General features: G+C 41.5%; 1 protein-coding gene across 1 annotated transcript; it reads left to right on the top strand.

The window, feature by feature from the left end:
* The first annotated feature begins 1395 nt into the window (after positions 1 to 1395).
* On the top strand, positions 1396 to 22351 carry RBM43 (RNA binding motif protein 43). The gene is made up of 4 exons (XM_060106485.1): positions 1396 to 1620; positions 8019 to 8229; positions 18421 to 18509; positions 19304 to 22351. Exons 1-4 carry the CDS (start codon positions 1618 to 1620, stop codon positions 20027 to 20029), a joined length of 1029 nt encoding a protein of 342 aa, XP_059962468.1. The 5' UTR covers positions 1396 to 1617; the 3' UTR covers positions 20030 to 22351.
* The last annotated feature ends 331 nt before the right edge of the window (positions 22352 to 22682 follow it).

The following is a 22682-nucleotide window of genomic DNA, read 5'->3' as shown; positions in this document are numbered from 1 at the left end:
ATAACTGGGGGGACAAATTTAGACTGGGTGATCAGAAACAGTCTCCCTGAAGAGGGCTCATTTGAGCTAAGGCTCCAATGACAGCAATGAGCCAGTTAAGTGAATATCAGGGAGGAACCATCCAGGCCATGACGTAGAAACAGGGCTGGGGAAAAGCCCCCTTGGTGGGGAAGTAAATTTTATTCAAAGTGCAATGGGAAAACAATGAAGTGTTCAGACAGGGATCAAACCTGGTTTACATTTTAAAAATATCATCCTGGGTGTGGTATCCAGAATGAATTGAACAAGGCCGAAGGCGGAGGACGCAGTTGATCTGGGTGGTAGAGATAAAGTTGGAGATAGTGTGTAGTTTATGGAATGTACTAACGGAGCTAAGGAAAAGAGGAATTAAGGAAGACAAGTGAGTTCTGAGTTTAAGTTCCTCACTGGGTGGTAGTGCTATTTACTGAGAAGGAAGAATGGGAGGAAGGTCCTATTAGGCTTCACATGCTTATCAGACGTTCAAGTGGGCATTTAAGTGTAGGAATCTGAATATAAAATATAAATTGGGGAATTACATATAGATCTACCTTATTGTTTTAAAATCTTCATAGCCTTAGGCCTTAACAGATGTGCCATCGACCATATAATAAATAGTTCTATTTCATGGTTTAACTGGGTGGATCCCAGACTTTCTGAAAAAAAATTATTGTATTACAAGCAATGCACAATTAAAATATCTGTACAATATCTTAGTTCTACTCGTGCACTGTAACTTCAGTTCATTTCTGAAAGTGGAGTTGCTAATTCTAAGGATATATATGCATTTTTACTTTTTCTTTTTTACACTTTACATTTTTGAGAGGGGCCAAAATCCTTAGAAATGCTTACACCTATCTATGCTTGCAGCAACATTGATGTTTCCTCATACTCTGGCTGACACTGGATATTACCAGCACTTTTTAAGTTTTGCCACTCTAATCATGGAAAAAGGGGATCCTGTTATGATTTCAATTTGTATTTCCTTAGGAGTGGAATTGAACTTCTGCATACTAGCCAGCTATTTGCTTTTCTTACTCATGCTCTCTTTGACTTTGAAGCTATGTATGTAGATTACCCGTGTCCCTGTAGGTGCCAGACTCAGGAATCTGAGCATGGGATGGCCAGGATGGTGAGCTCTCTTTTAGTAGGGACCTTTCATCTGTGCCCTGCGCACCTGGTCACTGGTCCTGGGCAGGGGACGAGAGAAACAGTCGTGGTGTGGTGAGAACACAACTAGGGAGATAAAGATGGCGTAGGAAGGACGATCCACTGCCCACAGGACAGACACAGCACCCGGAGAATACCCGCATTCGCGCCGGGGAATCCCTCCGACCTCTCTCCAGCTTGATTTCAAAAGTTGCGAAACTACCGAGGGCGTCCGGACAGCAGCCGCCCCAGATCCGGGCTCTCATCCCGAGGCCCCGAGGCCCCGAGGCCCCGAGGCCGCAGAACCGCGGGGTGGGGTGGAGGGGCTGTCTCCAAACAAGCGGGAACAGAAAACCGAAACCAAAACCCGTCAGCCAGCTCCCGCCGCGCCGCCCACGCTCCGCTAGCTCTGGGCCCGGCCGGCCGCCGAGGGCTCGCCTCTCCTCCGCCATGGCAAGTTGCTTTTGCTTTGGGTTTTGCAGGGCGGAGTGGTCCTCGTCCCGTCACCACGGTCCCCCAGGAGGACGCGGAGCCGGGCAGGACGGGCGAGGGTGCGGGGTGACCGGGGAGGCGCGGGGAGGGACCCCGAAGGCAAACCTAGCCCGGTCTTTCTGCACCTGTACGGGTGGCAGTTCCGCGCGCTTCACCGCAGGCCAGCTCCAAAGGGACGCATCGCCGCGGCCTCCTCCGGCACCTAGTGCCTGGTTGTCAGGGACACAGCTGTTTGGTCGACGAGTGGCCTCGCAGGCTGTGTTAAGGCTTAACTGTTGTCCTGCCACACTTTGGGAGCAGGAGAGGAGAGAATTGCCCAGAAATGGAGGCCACCGTTTCCTTTTGTAAGGGAAGGATTCGAGCCAAGGACACAGTTGGGAAAGCAGCCTGACGTCTTAGCGGGAATTCTTTTCTCTTGTGGCCTTAGTTCTTTCTCCAGACACAAAGGGCTCTGTTATCACCATCTTTGCTGCCTAGCAAGAACAGTTAGCAAATTTAAGATTTAGGCTTCCGTGTACTCTGTATCAAGCGCTTAAAGGCAGTGCCAGGGCCTTCAATTCCTGGTCAGAAGTGCCCAAGCATTTGTGAAGTGCAAGTGCGACTTTGTTTACCGGTGGCGGTAAAGGCAACGTGGATGAAAATAGACACCTAATTTTGAGAAAAGGAATGTAAGCGAACGCAGTGAATAAATTTAACTATCTCTCCCAAGTGCTTTACTTATAAAAATAAACTCAGTTTTTCTTTTTATCTTTTTGTTTGCTGATACTATGGTCAAAAGTCTCTTAAAATGTATCATTGATGCAGGGAAATTGCCGTCATTTTAATACCTGCCGACCAAAATGCTGCTCATGTTTCAAAATTCTTTATCTCCATATGGTAACTCTTGAAAGGGCTATCTCCAAGACCTCTCTTTTTCTTCTTAACGGTGGATAGAAGAGATTAATAGCCATCAAGGAGAAGTTTCTTTGATTTCAAAGATAAATGTAGACATTTGAATAAAGAAATATGGTATTAGTTGATGAGGGCAGAGGCGGAGTAAGATTTTCCGAATTTAAATTGATTTAAAGATTTTCTTTGACACTGATGAAGAAAAGGAAGCTAATTCACTAGCCACTTATCCGTGGAGGTTGGTGTGGACTGTTAGAGCCAGATGGATAGTAAATCAAGACAAATCTCATGTGAAACAAAAATCCCCTTAAAGTCTCAAAAATCTTTTTTTTTTTTTTTTCCTTTTCTAGAAAGAACTATTTTGGGATAATTACATCTTACCACTTGGGGCTAGGATGGAGGAACACATTTTTATATTTTTATTGTTTCCTGTGCAATTTATTTGTCCCTGAATATTTTAAGAAACTGTTTTCATCCATTAAAATTACCTCCCATAACAAAGAGTCCATAATTATTATGAGTTTCCTTTTCAGGAGACACTACCTTTGCTTTATATGTCTCAATATGAGCCATTTTCATCCTCCATTCCTCTGTCCCTTTGCTTTTGCTGTGAACTCTTTTGCATTTTTAATTAAATTTGACCATTAGTTAAAATTCGACCTCAGCCTTCAAGGTCTCTCTTTCATGAAGCCTTCTTTGACTGCTTTAGACAGAATTAATCTTGCTTCCTAATCCTAAGTGACCTTTATTGTGAATGGTCCTGTATCCTTTTCAGATTTTGGGGTGTTGGTCTGTTCTTCTTTTCTTTTTTGCAGTACACGGGCCTCTCGTTGTGGCCTCTCCCGTTGCGGAGCACAGGCTCCGGATGCGCAGGCCCAGCGATCATGGCTCACGGGCCCAGCCGCTCCGCGGCATGTGGGATCCTCCCAGACCGGGGCACGAACCCGTATCCCCTGCATCGGCAGGTGGACTCTCAACCACTGCGCCACCAGGGAAGCCCGGTCTGTTCTTCTTGTAGAGAAGAAGACCTCCCTCTTTTTGTGCCTACCAAGCTCTGTTGAAATGATTTATGTATGTGCCTGCCTCCTTCTCATCCATAACTTAGAGGCTCTTTTTGTGTGTGTGTTGGTAATCTTAAGGCCCATCCAGGTGCCCCGCACATAATAAATGCTCAGTAAATTTTTATAGTGGAACAATTTCAGGGTGAGGGGTGTGCTTTATGTCTTCGTATGTGTCATCTTTGGTACCCAGCATATTGCCAGATATAGAACACCTGCTTCATTAATACTTTATTTGTAAATTGATTAACTAATTGACAAGATACTCTATATTCTAAGAAATGCAGGTACATTTTTGCCACCTTATTTTATAACCACCAGCTGAAAAGTCAAAGGAGATGCTGAGAGAGTGCATATCCTGGGGGCGGTCATCATTGACTTTAGGCATTTTCTATTATTGAATTCTTGCTGTGATAAATGAGGATTTCACTCAAGTAACCTCTGACTTCTCCCACCTTTCAAGCTTGAAAGTTTTAGTAATATTTTAAATTCTCCTGTGGACTATTTTTGTAACTTTCATAATATACTTAAAATTTTGATGGTATTACATGATTTTCAGTAATATAAGTATAGATGTTTCTTTTTTTCTCAACTTCTGTTAGTTTTACCTTTATTCTTACATTGACAGGGTTGAATGTTTCCATTTTATTCTGTAATCATATTTAAGTCTTTGGTATTTTGAAGATTAAACAGAATTAGTCTAAAAGATAAAAACCAATGAGAGTGTCTATATTATTATGCAAACAGTAAATACTGTTTACAGCAGGGCCTAATAATAGTGTGCTGTGATTACTTTTTCTCCTTTTTGTCCAATGTCATGTGTATTTCTCCTTTTTCCACTTACAGAAAAATGTTCCTCGCAGCTGTGTCAAATAGGTTCTCTTTTTTTGGTATTCTATAATTTACTGAAAACATGCACACTTTAATTTACTTATGATCTTTAGGCTTGGGCCCTTTCAAATGCCAGAAAGTGGAGGGGGAGGGGGCTTGCTCTGGGGTGCCAGCACCCATACTAGCAGGTCAGATTCTCCCTAGTGTCCATTCAGTTTTGTTTTGCTGCTAGCTTTTCAACTAATCTTTCTGGTTTTGGTCCCTTTTTTCATTTCTGAGGTTCTGCCATGAAAGTTGTCACCTTTCCATTGCAACCCCCTTTTCTTTATTCTGGATTCCCTCTGTCTTATCCTTCAACATACTTCTGTATCTCTTCCGTCTTCAAGAAATTGTTGAAATCTCCCCTATGCTGCTGATTGCTCCCCTTAATTGTGTTTACTCTCTTTTTTATTCTTCTACTTTCATTTTAAGATGCTCCTGGGTTAGAATGGACACTGTGTGTGTGCTTAGACTGTTTTCTTGATCGGGAAGGTTAGAAGCTGTTTGCCTATCCCCAGTGAAGCCCTACTCTGAGTATATAGAGTCCTCTGAACTGAAAACCAAAACATCTTTATGACCTATTAACCATTATTTGGACCTGTGAGACATCCTGTCCTCCCTGGGGGTAATTTAGGATAGATTATGTCTGAGCTCTGGTGTAATCAAGCTGGACTACCTATATAAGCATTGGGAGAAGTTTATAGGTCCACTGCCCTAAATGAGCTGGGGAACAAATTAAAACCTTAATACAAGAAGTTCACAGAGAGTGAGCCCAGGGAAGGATCTACTTGCACTTGGTCCTCTGTTCCCAGGGTGGCACAGTCTACAATAGCATGTGCTCTCAGTGGTGGAATTCTATTTCAGATATGTGCTGGAAGGCAGGGTTTACTTCACTGGAGCTCCAATGTTATTGCCAGGGTTTTATTTTTTTATGGTGACTTTTTCCTAATTTTACCAAAAAAAGAAAAAAAAAGAATGTGTTTTTTATTACCTTATGTACTTTCAACTCTACAATCAAGAAAACATACAGCCAACTCCAAACTACAAAATTTTGTGGTTACCTTGACTTTTTTTTTCTTTTTTAACATCTTTATTGGAGTATAATTGCTTTACAATGGGGTGTTAGTTTCTGCTGTATAACAAAGTGAATCAGCTATACATAAACATATATCCCCATATCTCCTCCCTCTTGCGTCTCCCTCCCACCCTCCCTATCCCACCCCTCTAGGTGGACACAAAGCACGAGCTGATCTCCCTGTGCTATGCGGCTGCTTCCCACTAGCTATCTATTTTACATTTGGTAGTGTATATATGTCCTTGCCACGCTCTCACCTCGTCCCAGCTTACCCTTCCCCCTCCCCATGTCCTCAGGTACATTCTCTACATCTGCATCTTTATTCCTGTCCTGCCCCAAGGTTCTTCATAACTACTTTTTTTTTTTTTTTTTTAGTTTCCATATATATGTGTTAGCATACGGTATTTGTTTTTCTCTTTCTGACTTAACTTCACTCTTTATGACAGTCTCTAGGTCCATCCACCTCGCAACAAATAACTCAATTTCATTTCTTTTTATGGCTGAGTAATATTCCATTGTATATATGTGCCACATCTTCATCCGTTCATCTGTCGATGAACACTTAGGTTGCTTCCATATCCGGGCTATTGTAAATACAGCTGCAGTGAACATTTTGGTACATGACTCTTTTTGAATTACGGTTTTCTCAGGGTATATGCCCAGTAGTGGGATTGCTGGGTTGTATGGTAGTTCTATTTTTAGTTTTTTAAGGAACCTCCATACTGTTCCCCATAGTGGCTGTATCAATTTACATTCCCACCAACATTATAGGAGGGTTCCCTTTTCTCCACACCCTCTCCATCATTTATTGTTTCTAGATTTTTTCATGATGGCCATTCTGATAGTGTGTGGTGATACCTCATTTTGGTTTTGATTTTCATTTCTCTAATGATTAGTGATATTGAGCAGACTTTCATGTGTTTGTTGGCAATCTGTATATCTTCTTTGGAGAAATGTCTATTTAGGTCTTCTGCCCATTTTTGGATTGGGTTGTTTGTTTTTTTAAATATTGAGCTGCATGAGCTGCTTGTAAATTTTGGAGATTAATCCTTTGTCAGTGGCTTCATTTGCAGTTATTTTCTCCCATTCCGAGGGTTGTCTTTTCGTCTTGTTTATGGTTTCTTTTGCTGTGCAAAAGCCTTTAAGTTTCATTATGTCCCATTTCTTTATTTTTGTTTTTATTTCCATTTTGCTAGGAGGTGGGTCAAAAAGGATCTTGCTGTGATTTATGTCATAGAGTGTTCTGCCTACGTCTTCCTCTAAGAGTTTGATAGTGTCTGGCCTTACATTTAGGTCTTTAATCCATTTTAAGTTTATTTTGGTGTATGGTGTTAGGGAGTGTTCTGATTTCATTCTTTTCCATGTAGCTGTCCAGTTTTCCCAGCACCACTTATTGAGGAGGCTGTCTTTTCTCCACTGTATATTCATGTCTCCTTTATCAAAGATAAGGTGACCATATGAGTGTGGGTTTATCTCTGGGCTTTCTATCCTGTTCCATTGATCTATATTTCTTTTTTTTTTTGCCAGTACCATACCGTCTTGATTACTGTAGCTTTGTAGTATAGTCTGAAGTCAGGGAGCCTGATTCCTCCAGCTCCATTTTTCTTTCTCAAGACTGTTTTGGCTATTCGGAGTCTTTTGTGTTTCCATACAAATTGTGAAATTATTTGTTCTAGTTCTTTGAAAAATGCCAGTGGTAGTTTGATAGGGATTGCATTGAATCTGTAGATTGCTTTGGATAGTATAGTCATTTTCACAATGTTGATTCTTCCAATCCAAGAACGTGGTATATCTCTCCATCTGTTGGTATCATCTTTAATTTCTTTCATCAGTGTCTTACAGTTTTCTGCATACAGGTCTTTTGTCTCCTTAGGTAGGTTTATTCCTAGGTATTTTGTTCTGTTTTTTTCATTGGTTAGCTTGACTTTTTAAAAAATTTTGATTTAAAAAAATTATATCTCGGGACTTCCCTGGCAGTCCAGTGGTTAAGACTTCCCCTTCCCCTTCCCATGCAGGTGGTCCCTGGTCAGGGAGCTAAGATCCCACATGCCTCAGGGCCAAAACACCAAAACATAAAGCAGAAGCAATATTATAACAAATTCAACAAAGACTTTAAAAATGGTCCACATCAAAAATAAAAAATCTTAAGAAAAATTTATATCTCAATCTTTTCCTTTGTGGTTACAATTATTTTTAGGTCTTTCTAAAATCAGACAAACGTTAACCAGTGTTTTCCATTTATTAAAAAAAGGGGTTTCCTTTTTACATTTTAACTCTCAAATTTATATAGAGTTTATGCTGGCATATGGTATGAGGCCAGGCTCTAACCTTAATATATTTTTTCAAGTATCTAATCAATTGCAAGAGCACCTTTATTGAATAAAATAGCTTTTCCTACTGGTGTGTAGCATTGCCTATATTAAGTCGAATCCTATATATTTGAAGAGTATCCTACTGTGTTTTTGCAGGCATCAGTCTTGAAGGTCAAGGAATCCGAAGCTTCTGAAAGAACAATTGTAGTTGCTGGTCTTCCAGTTGGTTCCGTTAATGATCAGTCACTGGCCGTATTAGTGAAGAGTCACTTTCAAGATATTGAGAATGCGGGTGGAGTTGTTGAAGATGTGATATATCCAACAAGAACCAAGGGAGTTGCATATGTAACATTCAAAGAAAAAAAAGGTATTTCCCAATCAAGTTTTTGTAATCTTAGAAATACTTTTGAAATGAAATTAAAAATTGAATTTCATTAAAATAATTCACGGGATTGGTAAAGTTTAAAGTGTATTTAAAAAATAATAATTCTATTTTTTAACATCTTTATTGGAGTGTAATTGCTTTACAATGGTGTGTTAGTTTCTGCTTTATAACAAAGTGAATCAGTTATACATATACCTATGTCCCCATATCTCTTCCCTCTTGTGTCTCCCTCCTTCGCACCATCCCTATCCCACCCCTATAGGTGGTCACAAAGCACTGAGCTGATCTCCCTGTGCTATGTGGCTGCTTCCCCCTAGCTATCTACTTTATGTTTGGTAGTGTATATATGTCCATGCCACTCTCTCACTTTGTGCCAGCTTACCCTTCCATCTCCCTGTATCCTCAAGTCCATTCTCAAGTATGTCTGCATCTTTATTCTCATCTTGCCCCTAGGTTCTTCATGACCACTTTTTTTTTTTAAGATTCCATATATATACATTAGCATACGGTATTTGTTATTCTCTTTATGACTTACTTCACTCTGTATGACAGACTCTAGGTCCATCCACCTCACTACAAATAAATCAATTTCGTTTCTTTTTATGGCTGAGTAATATTCCATTGTATATACGTGCCACATCTTCTTTATCCATTCATCTGTTGATGGACACTTAGGTTGCTTCCATGTCTGGGCTATTGTAAATAGAGCTGCATTGAACATTGTGGTACATGATTGTTTTTGAATTATGGTTTTCTCAGGGTATATGCCCAGTAGTGGGATTGCTGGGTCGTATGATAGTTCTATTTTTAGTTTTTTAAGGAACCTCCATACTGTTCTCCATAGTGGCTGTATCAATTTACATTCCCACCAACAGTGCAAGAGGGTTCCCTTTTCTCCACACCCTCTCCAGCATTTATTGTTTCTAGATTTTTTGATGATGGCCATTCTGACCCGTGTGAGATGATATATCATTGTAGTTTTGATTTGCATTTCTCTAATGATTAATGATGTTGAGCATTCTTTCATGTATTTGTTGGCAATCTGTATATCTTCTTTGGAGAAATGTCTATTTAGGTCTTCTGCCCATTTTTGGATTGGGTTGTTTGTTTTTCTGATATTGAGCTGCATGAGCTGCTTGTAAAGTTTGGAGATTAATCCTTTGTCAGTGGCTTCATTTGCAGATATTTTCTCCCATTCTGAGGGTTGTCTTTTTGTCTTGTTTATGGTTTCTTTTGCTGTGCCAAAGCTTTTTTTTTTTTTTTTTTTTTTTTTTTTCCTTTTTTTGCGGTATGCGGGCCTCTCACTGCTGTGGCCTCTCCCGCTGCGGAGCACAGGCTCCGGATGCGCAGGCCCAGCAGCCATGGCTCACGGGCCCAGCCGCTCCGCGGCATATGGGATCCTCCCAGATCGGGGCACGAACCCGTATCCCCTGCATCGGCAGGCGGACTCTCAACCACTGCGCCACCAGGGAGGCCCTGTGCCAAAGCTTTTAAGTTTCATTAGGTCCCAGTTGTTTATTTTGTTTTTATTTACATTTCTCTAGGAGGTGGGTCAAAAACGGTCTTGCTGTGATTTATGTCATAGAGTGTTCTCCCTATGTATTTCTCTTAAGAGTTTGATAGTGTCTGGCCTTACATTTAGGTCTTTAATCCATTTTAAGTTTATTTTGGTGTATGGTGTCAGGGAGTGTTCTGATTTCATTCTTTTCCATGTAGCTGTCCAGTTTTCCCAGCACCACTTATTGAAGAGGCTGTCTTTTCTCCACTGTATATTCATGTCTCCTTTATCAAAGATAAGGTGACCATATGAGTGTGGGTTTATCTCTGGGCTTTCTATCCTGTTCCATTGATCTATATTTCTTTTTTTTGCCAGTACCATACCGTCTTGATTACTGTAGCTTTGTAGTACAGTCTGAATTCTGGGAGCCTGATTCCTCCAGCTCCATTTTTCTTTCTCAAGATTGCTTTGGCTATTTGGGGTCTTTTGTGTTTCCATACAAATTGTGAAATTTTTTATTCTAGTTCTTTGAAAAATGCCAGTGGTAGTTTGATAGGGATTGCATTGAATCTGTAGATTGCTTTGGATAGTAGAGTCATTTTCACAGTGTTGATTCTTCCAATCCAAGAACATGGTGTATCTCTCCATCTATTTGTATCATCTTTAATTTCTTTCATCAGTGTCATAATTTTCTGCATATAGGTCTTTTGTCTCCTTAGGTAGGTTTATTCCTAGATATTTTATTCTTTTTGTTGCAGTGGTAAATGGGAGTGTTTTCTCCATTTCACTTTCAGATTTTTCATCATTAGTGTATAGGAATGTTAGAGATTTCTGTGAATTAATTTTGTATCCTGCTACATTACCAAATTCATTGATTAGCTCTAGTAGTTTTCTTGTAGCATCTTTAGGATTCTCTATGTATAGTATCGTGTCATCTGCAAACAGTGACAGCTTTACTTCTTCTTTTCTGATTTGGATTCCTTTTATTTCTTTTTTTCTCTAATTGCTGTGGCTAAAACTTCCAAAACTATGTTGCATAAGAGTGGTGAGAGTGGGCAACCTTGTCTTGTTCCTGATTTTAGTGGAAATGGTTTCAGTTTTTCACCAATGAAGATGATGTTGGCTGTGGGTTTGTCATATATGGCCTTTATTATGTTGAGGAAAGTTCCCTGTATGCCTACTTTCTGGAGGGCTTTTATCATAAATTGGTGTTGAATTTTGTCGAAAGCTTTCTCTGCATCTATTGAGATGATCATATGGTTTTTCTCCTTCGATTTGTTAATATGGTGTATCACATTGTTTGATTTGCGTATATTGAAGAATCCTTGCATTCCTGGGATAAACCCCACTTGATCATGGTGTATGATCCTTTTAATGTGCTGTTGGATTCTGTTTGCTAGTATTTTGTTGAGGATTTTTGCATCTGTGTTCATCAGTGTTATGTAGTTTTCTCTCTTTGTGACATCTTTGTCCGGTTTTGGTATCAGGGTGATGGTGGCCTCGTAGAATGAGTTTGGGAATGTTCCTCCCTCTGCTACATTTTGTAAGAGTTTTAGAAGGATAGGTGTTAGCTCTTCTCTAAATGTTTGGTAGAATTCACCTTTGAAGCCATCTGGTCCTGGGCTTTTGTTTGTTGGAAGATTTTTAATCACAGTTTCAATTTCAGTGCTTGTGACTGGTCTGTTCATATTTTCTATTTCTTCTTGGTTCAGTCTCAGAAGGTTGTGCTTTTCTATGAATTTGTCCATTTCTTCTGGCTTGTCCATTTTATTGGCATATAGTTGCTTGTAGTAATGTCTCATTATCCTTTGTATTTCTGCAGTGTCAGTTGTTACTTCTCCTTTTTCATTTCTATTTCTATCGCTTTGAGTCTTCTCCCCTTTTTTCTTGATGAGTCTGGTTAACGGTTTATCAATTTTGTTTATCTTCTCAAATAACCAGCTTTTAGTTTTATTAATCTTTGCTATTGTTTCCTTCATTTCTTTTTCCTGTATTTCTGATCTGATCTTTATGCTGTCTTTCCTTCTGCTAACTTTGGGGCTTTTTGGTTCTTCTGTCTCTAACTGCTTTAGGTGTAAGGTTAGGTTATGTGAGATGTTTCTTGTTTCATATGGTAGGATTGTATTGCTGTAAACTTCCCTCTTAGAACTGCTTTTGCTGCATCGCATAGGTTTTGGGTTGTCGTGTCTCCATTGTCATTTGTTTCTAGGTATTTTTTGATTTCTTCAGTGATCTCTTGGTTATTAAGTAGTGTGTTGTTTAGCCTCCATGTGTTTGTATTTTTTACAGATCTTTTCCTGTAATTGTTATCTAGTCTCATAGCGTTGTGGTTGGAAAAGATACTTGATACAGTTTCAACTTTCTTAAATTTACCAAGGTTTGATTTGTGATCCAAGATATGATCTATCCTGGAGAATGTTCTATGAGCACTTGAGAAGGAAGTGTACTCTGTTGTTTTTGGATGGAATGTCCTAAATATCAATTAAGTCCATCTTGTTTAATGTATTATTTAAAGCTTGTGTTTCTTTATTTATTTTCATTGTGGATGATCTGTCCATTGGTTAAAGTGGGGTGTTAAAGTCCCCTACTGTGATTGTGTTCCTGTGGATTTCCCCTTTTATGGCTATTAGTATTTAACTTATGTATTGAGGTGCTCTTCTGTTGGGTGCATAAATGTTTACAATTGTCATATCTTCTTCCTCGATTGATCCCTTGATCATTATGTGTTGTCCTTCTTTGTCTCATAATATTCTTTTTTTTAAGGTCTATTTTGTCTGATATGAGAATTGCTACTCCAGGTTTCTTTCTTTTTTTTTTTTTTTAGGTACGTGGGCCTCTCACTGTTTTGGCCTTTCCCGTTGTGGAGCACAGGCTCAGTGGCCATGGCTCACGGGCCCAGCTTCTCCGCGGTATGTGGGATCTTCCCTGACCACGGCAGGAACCTGTGTCCCCTGCATCGGCAGGTGGACTCTGAACCACTGCGCCACCAGGGAAGCCCCCAGCTTTCTTTTGATTTCCATTTTCATGGAGTATCTTTTTCCATCCCCTCACTTTCAGCCTGTATGTGTCCTTAGGTCTGAAGTGCGTCTCTTGTAGACAGCGTATATACGGGTCTTGTTTTTGTATACATTCAACCAATCTGTCTTTTGGTTGGAGCATTTAATCCATTTACGTTTAAGGTAGTTATTGATATGTATGTTCCTATTACCATTTTCTTAATTGTTTTGGGTTTGTTATTGTAGGTCTTTTCCTTCTCTTGTGTTTCCTGCTTAGAGAAGTTCCTTTAGCATTTGTTGTAAAGCTGTTTTGGTGGTGCTGAATTCTTTTAGCTTTTGCTTGACTGTAAAGGTTTTAATTTCTCTGTCAAATCTGAATGAGATCCTTGCTGGGTAGAGTAATCTTGGTTGTAGGCGTTTCTCCTTCATCACTTTAAATATGTCATGCCACTCCCTTCTGGCTTGCAGAGTTCCTGCTGAAAGGTCAGCTGTTAACCTTATGGGGATTCCCTTGTGTGTTATTTGTTGTTTTTCCCTTGCTGCTTTTAATATTTTTTCCTTGTAGATAGTTTGATTAATATGTGTCTTGGCGTGTTTCTCCTTTGGTTTATCCTGTATGGGACTCTGTGCTCCTAGACTTAAGTATTTCCTTTCCCATATTAGGGAAGTTTTCAACTATAATCTCTTCAAATATTTTCTCAGACCCTTTCTTTTTTTCTTCTTCTTTTGGGACCCCTATAATTCGAACGTTGTTGTGTTTAATGTCATCCCAGAGGTCTCTTAGGCTGTCTTCATTTCTTTTCATTCTTTTTTCTTTATTCTGCTCTGCAGTAATTATTTCCACTCTTTTATCTTCCAGGTCACTTATCTGTTCTTCTGCCTCAGTTATTCTGCTATTGATTCCTTCTAAGGAATTTTAAATTTCATTTATTGTGTTGTTCATCTCTGTTTGTTTGCTCTTTAGTTCTTCTAGGTCCTTGTTAAACGTTTCTTGTAATTTCTCCATTGTATTTCCAAGATTTTGGATCATCTTTACTATCATTATTCTGAATTCTTTTTCAGGCACACTGCCTATTTCCTCTTCATTTGTTTTGTCTGGTGGGTTTTTGCCTTGCTCCTTCATCTGCTGTGTTTCTCTGTCTTCTCATTTTGCTTATCTTACTGTGTTTGGGGTCTCCTTTTCACAGGCTGCAGGTTCGTAGTTCCCGTTGTTTTTGGTGTCTGTCCCCAGTGGCTAAGGTTGGTTCAGTGGGCTGTGTAGGCTTCCTGGTGGAGGGGACTAGTGCCTATGTTCTGGTGGATGAGGCTGGATCTTGTCTTTCTGGTGGGCAGGTCCACGTCTGGTGGTGTGTTTTGGGGTGTCTGTGCCCTTTTTATGATTTTAGGCAGCCTTTCTGCTGATGGATGGGGTTGTGCTCCTGTCTTGCTAGTTGTTCGGCATAGGGTGTCCAGCACTGTAGCTTGCTGGTCGTTGAGTGGAGCTGGGTCTTGGCGTTGAGATGGAGATCTCTGGGAGGTTTTTGCCGTTTGATATTATGTGGAGCTGGGAGGTCTCTTGTGGACCAGTGTCCTGAACTTGGCTCTTCCACCTCAGAGACACAGCCCTGACGCCTGGCTGGAGCACCAAGAGCCTGTCATCCACACGGCTCAGAATAAAAGGGAGAAAAAGAGAAAGAAAGAAAGAAAGAGAGAGAGAGAGGGAGGGAGGGAGGGAGAGAGAGAGAGAGAGAGAGAGAAAGAAAGAAAGAAGATAAAATAAAGTTATTAAAATAAATAATTATTAAGAAAAGTTTTTTAAAAAGCAAAAAAAACAGAAAAACGGGCAGACAGAACCCTAGGAGAAATGGTAAAAGCAAAGCTATACAGGCAATATCAGACACAGAAGCATAGACATACAGACTCAGAAAAAGAGGAAAAAGTATATATATTATTGCTCCCAAAGTCCACCTCCTCAATTTGGGATGATTTGTTGTCCATTCAGGTATTCCACAGATGCAGGGTACATCAAATTGATTGTCGAGGTTTAATCCACTGCTCCTGAGGCTGCTGGGAGAGATTTCCCTTTCTCTTCTTTGTTCGCACAGCTCCCGGGTCTCAGCTTTGGATTTGGCCCCGCCTCTGCTTGTAGGTCACCGTAGGGCGTCTGTTCTTCACTCAGACAGGACGGGGTTAAAGGAGCAGCTGATTTGGGGGTCTGGCTCACTCAGGCCGGGAGTAGGGAGGGGTACGGATGCCAGGAGAGCCTGCGGCGGCAGAGGCCAGCGTGACGTTGCACCAGCCTGAGGCATGCCATGCGTTCTCCCGGGGAAGTTGTCCCTGGATCACGGGACCCTGGCAGTGGCTGGCTGCACAGGCTCCTGGGAGGGGAGGTGTGGAGAGTGACCTGTGCTTGCACACAGGCTTCTTGGTGGCGGCAGCAGCAGCCTTAGCGTCCCATGCCCATCTCTGGGGTCCGCGCTGATAGCTGCGGCTCCCGCCCGTCTCTGGAGCTCCTTTAAGCAGCGCTCTGAATCCCCTCTCCTCGCGCACCAGGAAACAAAGAGGCAAGAAAAAGTATCTTGTCTCTTCATTAGCTCTAGACTTTTCCCGGACTGCCTCCCGGCTAGCTGTGGCTCACTAACCCCTTCAGGCTGTGTTCACACCGCCAACCCCAGTCCTCTCCCTGGGATCTGACCTCCGAAGCCCGAGCCTCAGCTCCCAGACCCTGCCCGCCCTGGCGGGTAGGCAGACAAGCCTCTCGGGCTGGTGAGTGCTGGTTGGCACTGACCCTCTGTGTGGGAATCTCTCCTCTTTGCCCTCCGCACCCCTGTTGCTGATCTCTCCTCTGTGGCTATGAAGTTTCCCCCGTCCGCCACCTGCAGTCTCCACCCGTGAAGGGGCTTCCTAGTGTGTGGAAACCTTTCCTCCTTCACAGCTCCCTCCCAGTGGTGCAGGTCCCGTCCCTATTCTTTTTTTTTTGCGGTACGCGGGCCTCTCACTGTTGTTGCCTGTTCCGTTGCGGAGCACAGGCTCTGGACGCGCAGGCTCAGCGGCCATGGCTCACGGGCCCAGCCGCTCCGCAGCATGTGGGATCCTCCCAGACCGGGGCACGAACCCGTGTCCCCTGCATCGGCAGGCGGACTCTCAACCACTGTGCCACCAGGGAAGCCCCCGTCCCTATTCTTTGTCTCTGTTTTTTCTTTTTTCTTTTACCCTACCCAGGTAGGGTAAGTTTCTTGCCCGTGGGGAGTTTCTTGCCTTCTGGGAGGTCTGAGGTCTTCTGCCAGCGTTCAGTAGGAGTTCTGTAGGAGCTGTTCCACCTGTAGATGTATTTCTGATGTATTTGTGGGGAGGAAGGTGATCTTCGTGTCTTACTCTTCTGTTATCTTGAAGCTCCTCCTCAATAATTCTATTCTTCAATATAAAAGTGGCACAATAGTGTGTTAAGCAAGAATAAATGTGAAAATGTCTCATGATAGAGTTGTCAATAACAGGCAGTCTTAAAGACTTTTTTTCTATATTTTAAATCTGTCTATATCTTGGGATAAAGATGCTTTATTGTAGAAAATTTGTAAAATACAGAAAAAAACCCCACAAAAGTTATCTATAATCTCACAAAAAAGATAAATACTTGGAGAATTTTGAGGTGGCTTCAGCAATTTAATTATACCATTTGCTTCTCTTTGATCAAACCAACAAATGGATATTCTCATATAGTATCTGCTTTATTACTGGGAAAGTTGGACTGAAGATATATGGCTTGGATCTGAGGTCAGAGTGAGCCACTCTGTTCCCCACCTCCAACCTGACATAAGTGAGGAAGTTGGGTCCGCAGATCTATTCACCCCTCCAGCCTCATGGATGGGGCAGCCTTCTGTACAGCACAGTGGCTGGTAGAATAAATTGCCAAAGAAAGCTGAGTCTCCATGCCAGCCTTTTGGAGGTAAAAGTACTACATAAGAGTAGGAGCAGAAGAGACCTCGCTCTGCTTGAGGGAAGATAGGGTCCAGAGAGAGATCCAAAAGACTGTGGGCTATCAGTACCTTTATCTCTCACCATTAGTTATGTCATTCCTTCTCAATGGGGATGTTCAGGTAAGGGATGGCGGGAAGGGCTCCTTATTATTTCTCTAAGCGGAACGTAGAAGTTAATAATTTTATATTATTAAGGGAAATTATTAGTTTTGTGTATTGCATTGGTTAACTCAGAGAGAGAAAGAGAGGGCTCATTCATTCATTTATTCCCAAGTATTTATTGAGTGCCTATTACTTTTCAGGCACCATCCTAGGCCTTGAGGCTATACAGCAATGAATGAAATAGGCAAAATTTTTTTTTCATGAAGCATACATCTGTGGAGAGATAATAAACAAGCCAATAAATGAATATATAATTGTTGTTTGCTTTATTTATTTGTATATTTATATATACTTTTATATTTATACATATTAATATATAATATGGTGCTATTAAAAATATAAAGAAGAATAAAGGGATAGAATGTGATGGATAGTGCTACTTTAGGTAGAGTGGGTAGGAAAATACTCTGTTTATGTGACATTTGAACAGAGACTTGAATGAAGTAAAAGAATGAGTCATGCAGATAAGGGGGAAGAAAATTCTAGGCACAGGGAAGGACTGGGAAACATTCTCTGAGGGGCAGCCTGCTGGGCGTTCTGAAGAGCAGTGGGGAGGTTCGTGTGACTGGAGTGGAATGAGCAAGGAGGAGAGAATAGGAGATGTGGTTAGATGGGCAGCTGGGACCAGGTTAGGTTTAGGAGCACATGGGTCAAAGCAAGGTGTCTGGATTTTATTCTAGGTGACATGGGAAGCCATTGGAGTGTTTTAAGCAGAGGACTGACAGAATGTGATGGCCTTTTTTAACGTGGTCCATCTGGCAGCCATGTGGAGAATAAGAGCTACTAGTCGGTGCTTGACTAGGCTGGTAGCAGGGCAGGTGATTGAAAACTGGTGGGTGTTCAGAATTTGTAGATGGACTAAGTGTCATTTTCTGAGATGCTGAACACGGGAGGAAGAGTACTTTTGGAAGGGAGCTAGTTATTAAGAGTTGAATTTTGGTCGTTGAGACGTCTATTCAGATAATGAAGTAGAGATTTCCACAGGCAGAAGGGAGAAAGGTCGATGTTGAAGAGAGGATTTTCGAGGTGATACATAGAGAGATGATGTCTAAAGCTGTGGAAATTGTTGACATCACCCAGGGGGTGGGTGTAAGGTTAGCAAAGAGGTGTGAGGCCTGAGGCGGTGAGGCAGGGGGGTGGGAGGGGGCATGCCAAAGCCTAGAGAATGGGGAGAGAAGGATAATTAGCGAAGGAGACTGAGCAGGTCAGCCAGTGAATTAGAGGAAAACAAACCAGGACAGTGTGGTATCCTGGATTCAGAAAGGTGAAGTCTCCTCATGACCATAATTAACAGAGTGGTGGGGGATTTACTTTTAGGTGTTTGTTATGTATTATATATAACATACAAAACATGCAAGTGTTTTATGTATGTATGTATACATATATATGTATAAATTTTAATGTGTTAAAGTAGAAGGAAAAACTATGTAAATGCTGAATTTAGAGGAAACACAGAAAAAATCTTAGGTATTTAAAAAGAATTGAACATCTCTATTATTATTAATTAAAATAATTATTAGTGTATTGTGCCATAAACACTTCTGGTGGCCCTTTTTCCACTTAGCTGCAGAGAATGTCATCAGAAAAAAGAAACACTATCTAGCAGAGATAGTCAGACCCGCTCAACTCACCGTCTCCCATTTTAGTGAAAAGGTAAGTGTAATGCTGATTATCTGGATCCCATTTCTTCTGCAGAGTATCTCCTCTACATAGGAGGCACAAAGAACCCTCATCCCATGACTTCTAGAAAAGAAAGTGCAAACTCCTGTTAACCTGAGTCGGTGTTAAAGGTCAAAACTGTGTCTTGAAATTTTTTGGTTATTGCCTGGTCATTTTTATGTTTCTCTATGACTCTCTTAATGCTTTTAAAGTGACAGTGAGCTTTTCTGCTGTCATGGATGATGTCAGGCATCTACCTAAAGACTTCTTTTGTGGGGGAAAAAACAATTAGGATGAACATTAAAAAGGAGCTTTGAAGACACAGTAAAGGTGGAAGTAAGAGGAAAAAGTAAAATTCAAAGCATTGGTTTAAAACTTTATTCTGTAAGAAACCTAGGGTTCTGTGCAGCCATCTGAGGAACTTCTAACTTGGAGGGCTCTCTACGGGGACCCTTATCCACAGAGCAGAACCAGAACAGTGTATTTCTCTGGGTTCTGCTTCAGACTTTGTTTCAAAAAAACATTCTGCCTCTGAAAAAATATTTGACCACGTCTATTTAAGGGAATCCAGTGAGAAATGTGAATCCCAAATCGAACACTGTGGCCTTGATAGGGTTGTGGCATCCATCTGATGGGCAGCTATGGCGCAAGAAGCCAGCTGTGCTAGGCAGTTGAGGCCTGGTTTAGGGGCTACTGCAGGGGAAACCAAGAAAGTGACAGAAAAAGAATGTGTTTATGTAGTCTGCTCCACTAGGTGGTGCTGTTTTAATTTCTCTGTTTAATTTTAGGTCTTCAGCTCTGTAAATGCTGTCCTTGATCTTTCTGTTTTTCGGAGTCAGTTTGGCCTGAGAAGTCTGGTCATGGACCTGAAAAGGGAAATCCCATCTTTATGCTTCAGTCCTTTGGAAGCCAGTGGAAGAATCTCCGTTCAAGGATCATTTCTGGCTATCAAGAAGCTCAAAGAATCTTTGCTATTAAAAGCAAGTTCTCTTTTAGAAAAAAACAGGAGTAGCCCCAGAGGAAGTACATGGAAAAGTAGTCACTCTTTAAAGCCACCCAGGTCCTCAACACCTGAGACTATGAGAAGAGGAGAAAGGCTTGTTCTCGACACAGATATTTTCCTTTACCTGAAAAAGATGAGTGGATTTTATGAAAGCACACTGAAAAAATTTCATGCTCTATGTCAAGAGACAGTGGATGGTGAAATTACCACACTTTGTATAAGGAATGCTCAAAGTGGTTCTCAGCCAAACAATGAAAAACAGGTAAAAGAGCTCATTGAGAAATATTCACATGCTCTTCACTTCGAGCTTAGAAAGGAGACATTTATTTTGGAAGGAAAGGAAAATAGAGAGAAAAGAAATATTAAGCTGGCATGTGAGCAACTAAGTTCAAGGTACCTTCAGGTTCTGGTTAATTTTTATTATACGCACATTGACATTATAGGATCTTCTTCTGACACGTACTTGTTTAAAAAAGAGGTCATGAAATTAATAAGGCAGAAAGTTAGGTAATCAAATCCTCAGCAATAGTAACAAGAATGGCTGCTGCCTTCCCTTACTGAGCAGTGGTGATGTCATGAGTGATCCCAGCTTTACAGACATTATCTCATTTAATTCTTTTTTTTTTTTTTTGGCTGCACCGCACAGCTTGCGGGATCTTAGTTTCCCAACCAGGGATCAAACCTGGGCCCCCTGCCGTGGAAGCGTGGAGTCCTAACCACTGGATGCCAGGGAATTCCCTATCTCATTTAATTCTTGTGACCATCTTTCATCACAGGCATTTCCATCCTCATGTTATAGGGGAAGAAACTAGGATTTGAATAGGTGAAAACACTTGTCTGAAGTTATCTACCTGCCCATCAGCAGGAGTTAAACCCAAAGATAATATCTAAGGTATAAAACTTCGAAAATTATAAAACTAAATTTAAAGAAACTTCACTTTCTCTGCAACCCCAAATTCTTAGAAAAAAGAGGTAGCCTTCATTCTAACATATAAGAAGTTTGGATGATTATTATGCCATTGGCAATTTCTTAACATTTACAAAATTTGCGTTTACTCCAGATAGAATTAGACTCCTAGCAAAACTCACTTGAGAAGCTACTTACATGGTATTTCTGATGCAGGTAGTCATTACTTGACCAAATCCCATATTAGTATAAGGCTATTGGACATACAGAACATTTTTACTGCTGCTTACTTAGGCTAAGTGCTTACATAAAATGTTGGTTCTCCTGTTGGAATTATGAAGGGAGTATAGTGTCTATTTTATAATTGTATTATAAAATTAATAGCATTTCAGGAATAAGATCATGGATGATAAGAATAATAGCAAACACTTACTTGCTAGGCATAATTTTAAGTGCATTACATATCTTTACTCATTTGGTCCTGACAGCAGCCCTGTGAGGTAGGTGCTGTCTTTATCCCCCTTTCACGCATGAGGAAACTGGTGCCTAGTGATGTAATGTAACTTGCCCATGGCTCTGATTACCGAACGGTGCTTCTCCCTTTTGTAGTCTCTCACAATTCTACTTAAACAATTGAGAAATGTTTCCTTAAAGATGACAGGATTTGAAAATTCTTTACTGAGGGGCAGCCAGAGCTTGTAAGTCATTTGGCTGTCTGTGACTGACCTGCATTTAACTTAGCATTAAGCCAATTTTAAGTACCGGGGACACTGCAGAGACCCTCCCAGGATAATAAAACGATACATCTTGCTCATCTCAAAGTAAACAAACATGGTTATGATGATTTGAACTGTTTATATCAGTAGAAAAGCATAAGAAAAATCTATATGCTTTCATTTTTCTTAGCTACCTAAATCCCAAATATGTAAATGATTTCTATTTCTTTAAATATGTTATTTCATTTCTGTATGACTAAACTTTTTGCATGGGAAAATTCTCTTTATATGAAGTGTCCAATAAGAGATCTTTAAAAAGGTGTTTGACTTTCATTTTGCTTCTAGGGGTTTGTCTCAGTCTGGGTCCAGTCGGGAGAGAGAAGGCACACAGTAATTTGAACAGGGAAAGTTTAATATAAAGAATTGTTAACTATGACAGGATTGGAATAATGAGGGATTGGTTCGTAAGAAACAGAGAAAACTCTACCCGATATAGGAGTAACAGATATAAGGAGTAGTTTAGACAGAGCGCCCAGGGAAAACCTCCTCCGCCCACCCTACAGCCCCGAACTTAGATTCAGACTTTGCCGTAGGGTTTGTGCCAGGGAATCTTGCTGGAAATCCATCCTCTAGGGTACTGGAGGAATCTGTTTAGAAGGTGTCTCTCCAGCGACCCTCCATTACAACATGCCTGAGGGGATTTCTGGGGGGAGCTGCTGTTGGCCGGGTGCTGCTGGCCATTTGGTACTATGGGCACTCAGTGCTGGGGAGGCCTTGGGTGTGGGTGTTGGACACTGGAGCAGCTGCCCATGCTGCACGAGCCTAATGCTGGAGAAGCTGCGTGCGCTGAAGAAGCTGTGTATGGGGGAACCTTCCTCTGCTGGGGACCTGGATTCTGAGGAGCCTGCCAATTGAACACACTGAAGGAGGAACAAGGCTCTTTCCTCCTGCAGTGCCTCTACAGTGCCCTCTACTGAGAAAGTTTAATATCTTGCCAGCTACAAAGGAAGGATAAAGGGCCCAAATTTGTTTTTACTGAGTAGGCATATAGGATAAATTTAAAGCTGAGTCAATAAATTGATAACTGGCAGTTATATTTGATACCTACCAAGGCTTTCATTATTACCACAAATTTAATACCAATAGAATAGTCTTTCAGGGACTTCCTTGGTGGTGCAGTGGTTAAGAATCCACCTGCCGGGCCTCCCTGGTGGCGCAAGTGGTTGAGAGTCCGCCTGCCGATGCAGGGGATACGGGTTCGTGCCCCGGTCTGGGAGGATCCCATATGCCGCGGAGCGGCTGGGCCCGTGAGCCATGGCCGCTGAGCCTGCGCGTCCGGAGCCTGCGCGTCCGGAGCCTGTGCTCCGCAACGGGGGAGGCCACAACAGTGAGAGGCCCGCATACCGCAAAAAAAAAAAAAAAAAAAAAAAAAGAATCCACCTGCCAATGCCAGGGACACGGGTTCGAGCCCTGGTCCGGGAAGATCCCACATGCTGCGGAGCAACTAAGCCCGTGTGCCACAACTACTGAGCCTGAGCTCT

This window comes from Mesoplodon densirostris, chromosome 8, assembly GCF_025265405.1.
Source record: "Mesoplodon densirostris isolate mMesDen1 chromosome 8, mMesDen1 primary haplotype, whole genome shotgun sequence".
NCBI classification, from domain to species: domain Eukaryota; kingdom Metazoa; phylum Chordata; class Mammalia; order Artiodactyla; family Ziphiidae; genus Mesoplodon; species Mesoplodon densirostris.
Note: the sequence above shows the minus strand (reverse complement) of the source record. Positions and strands in the feature narration are given on the sequence as shown.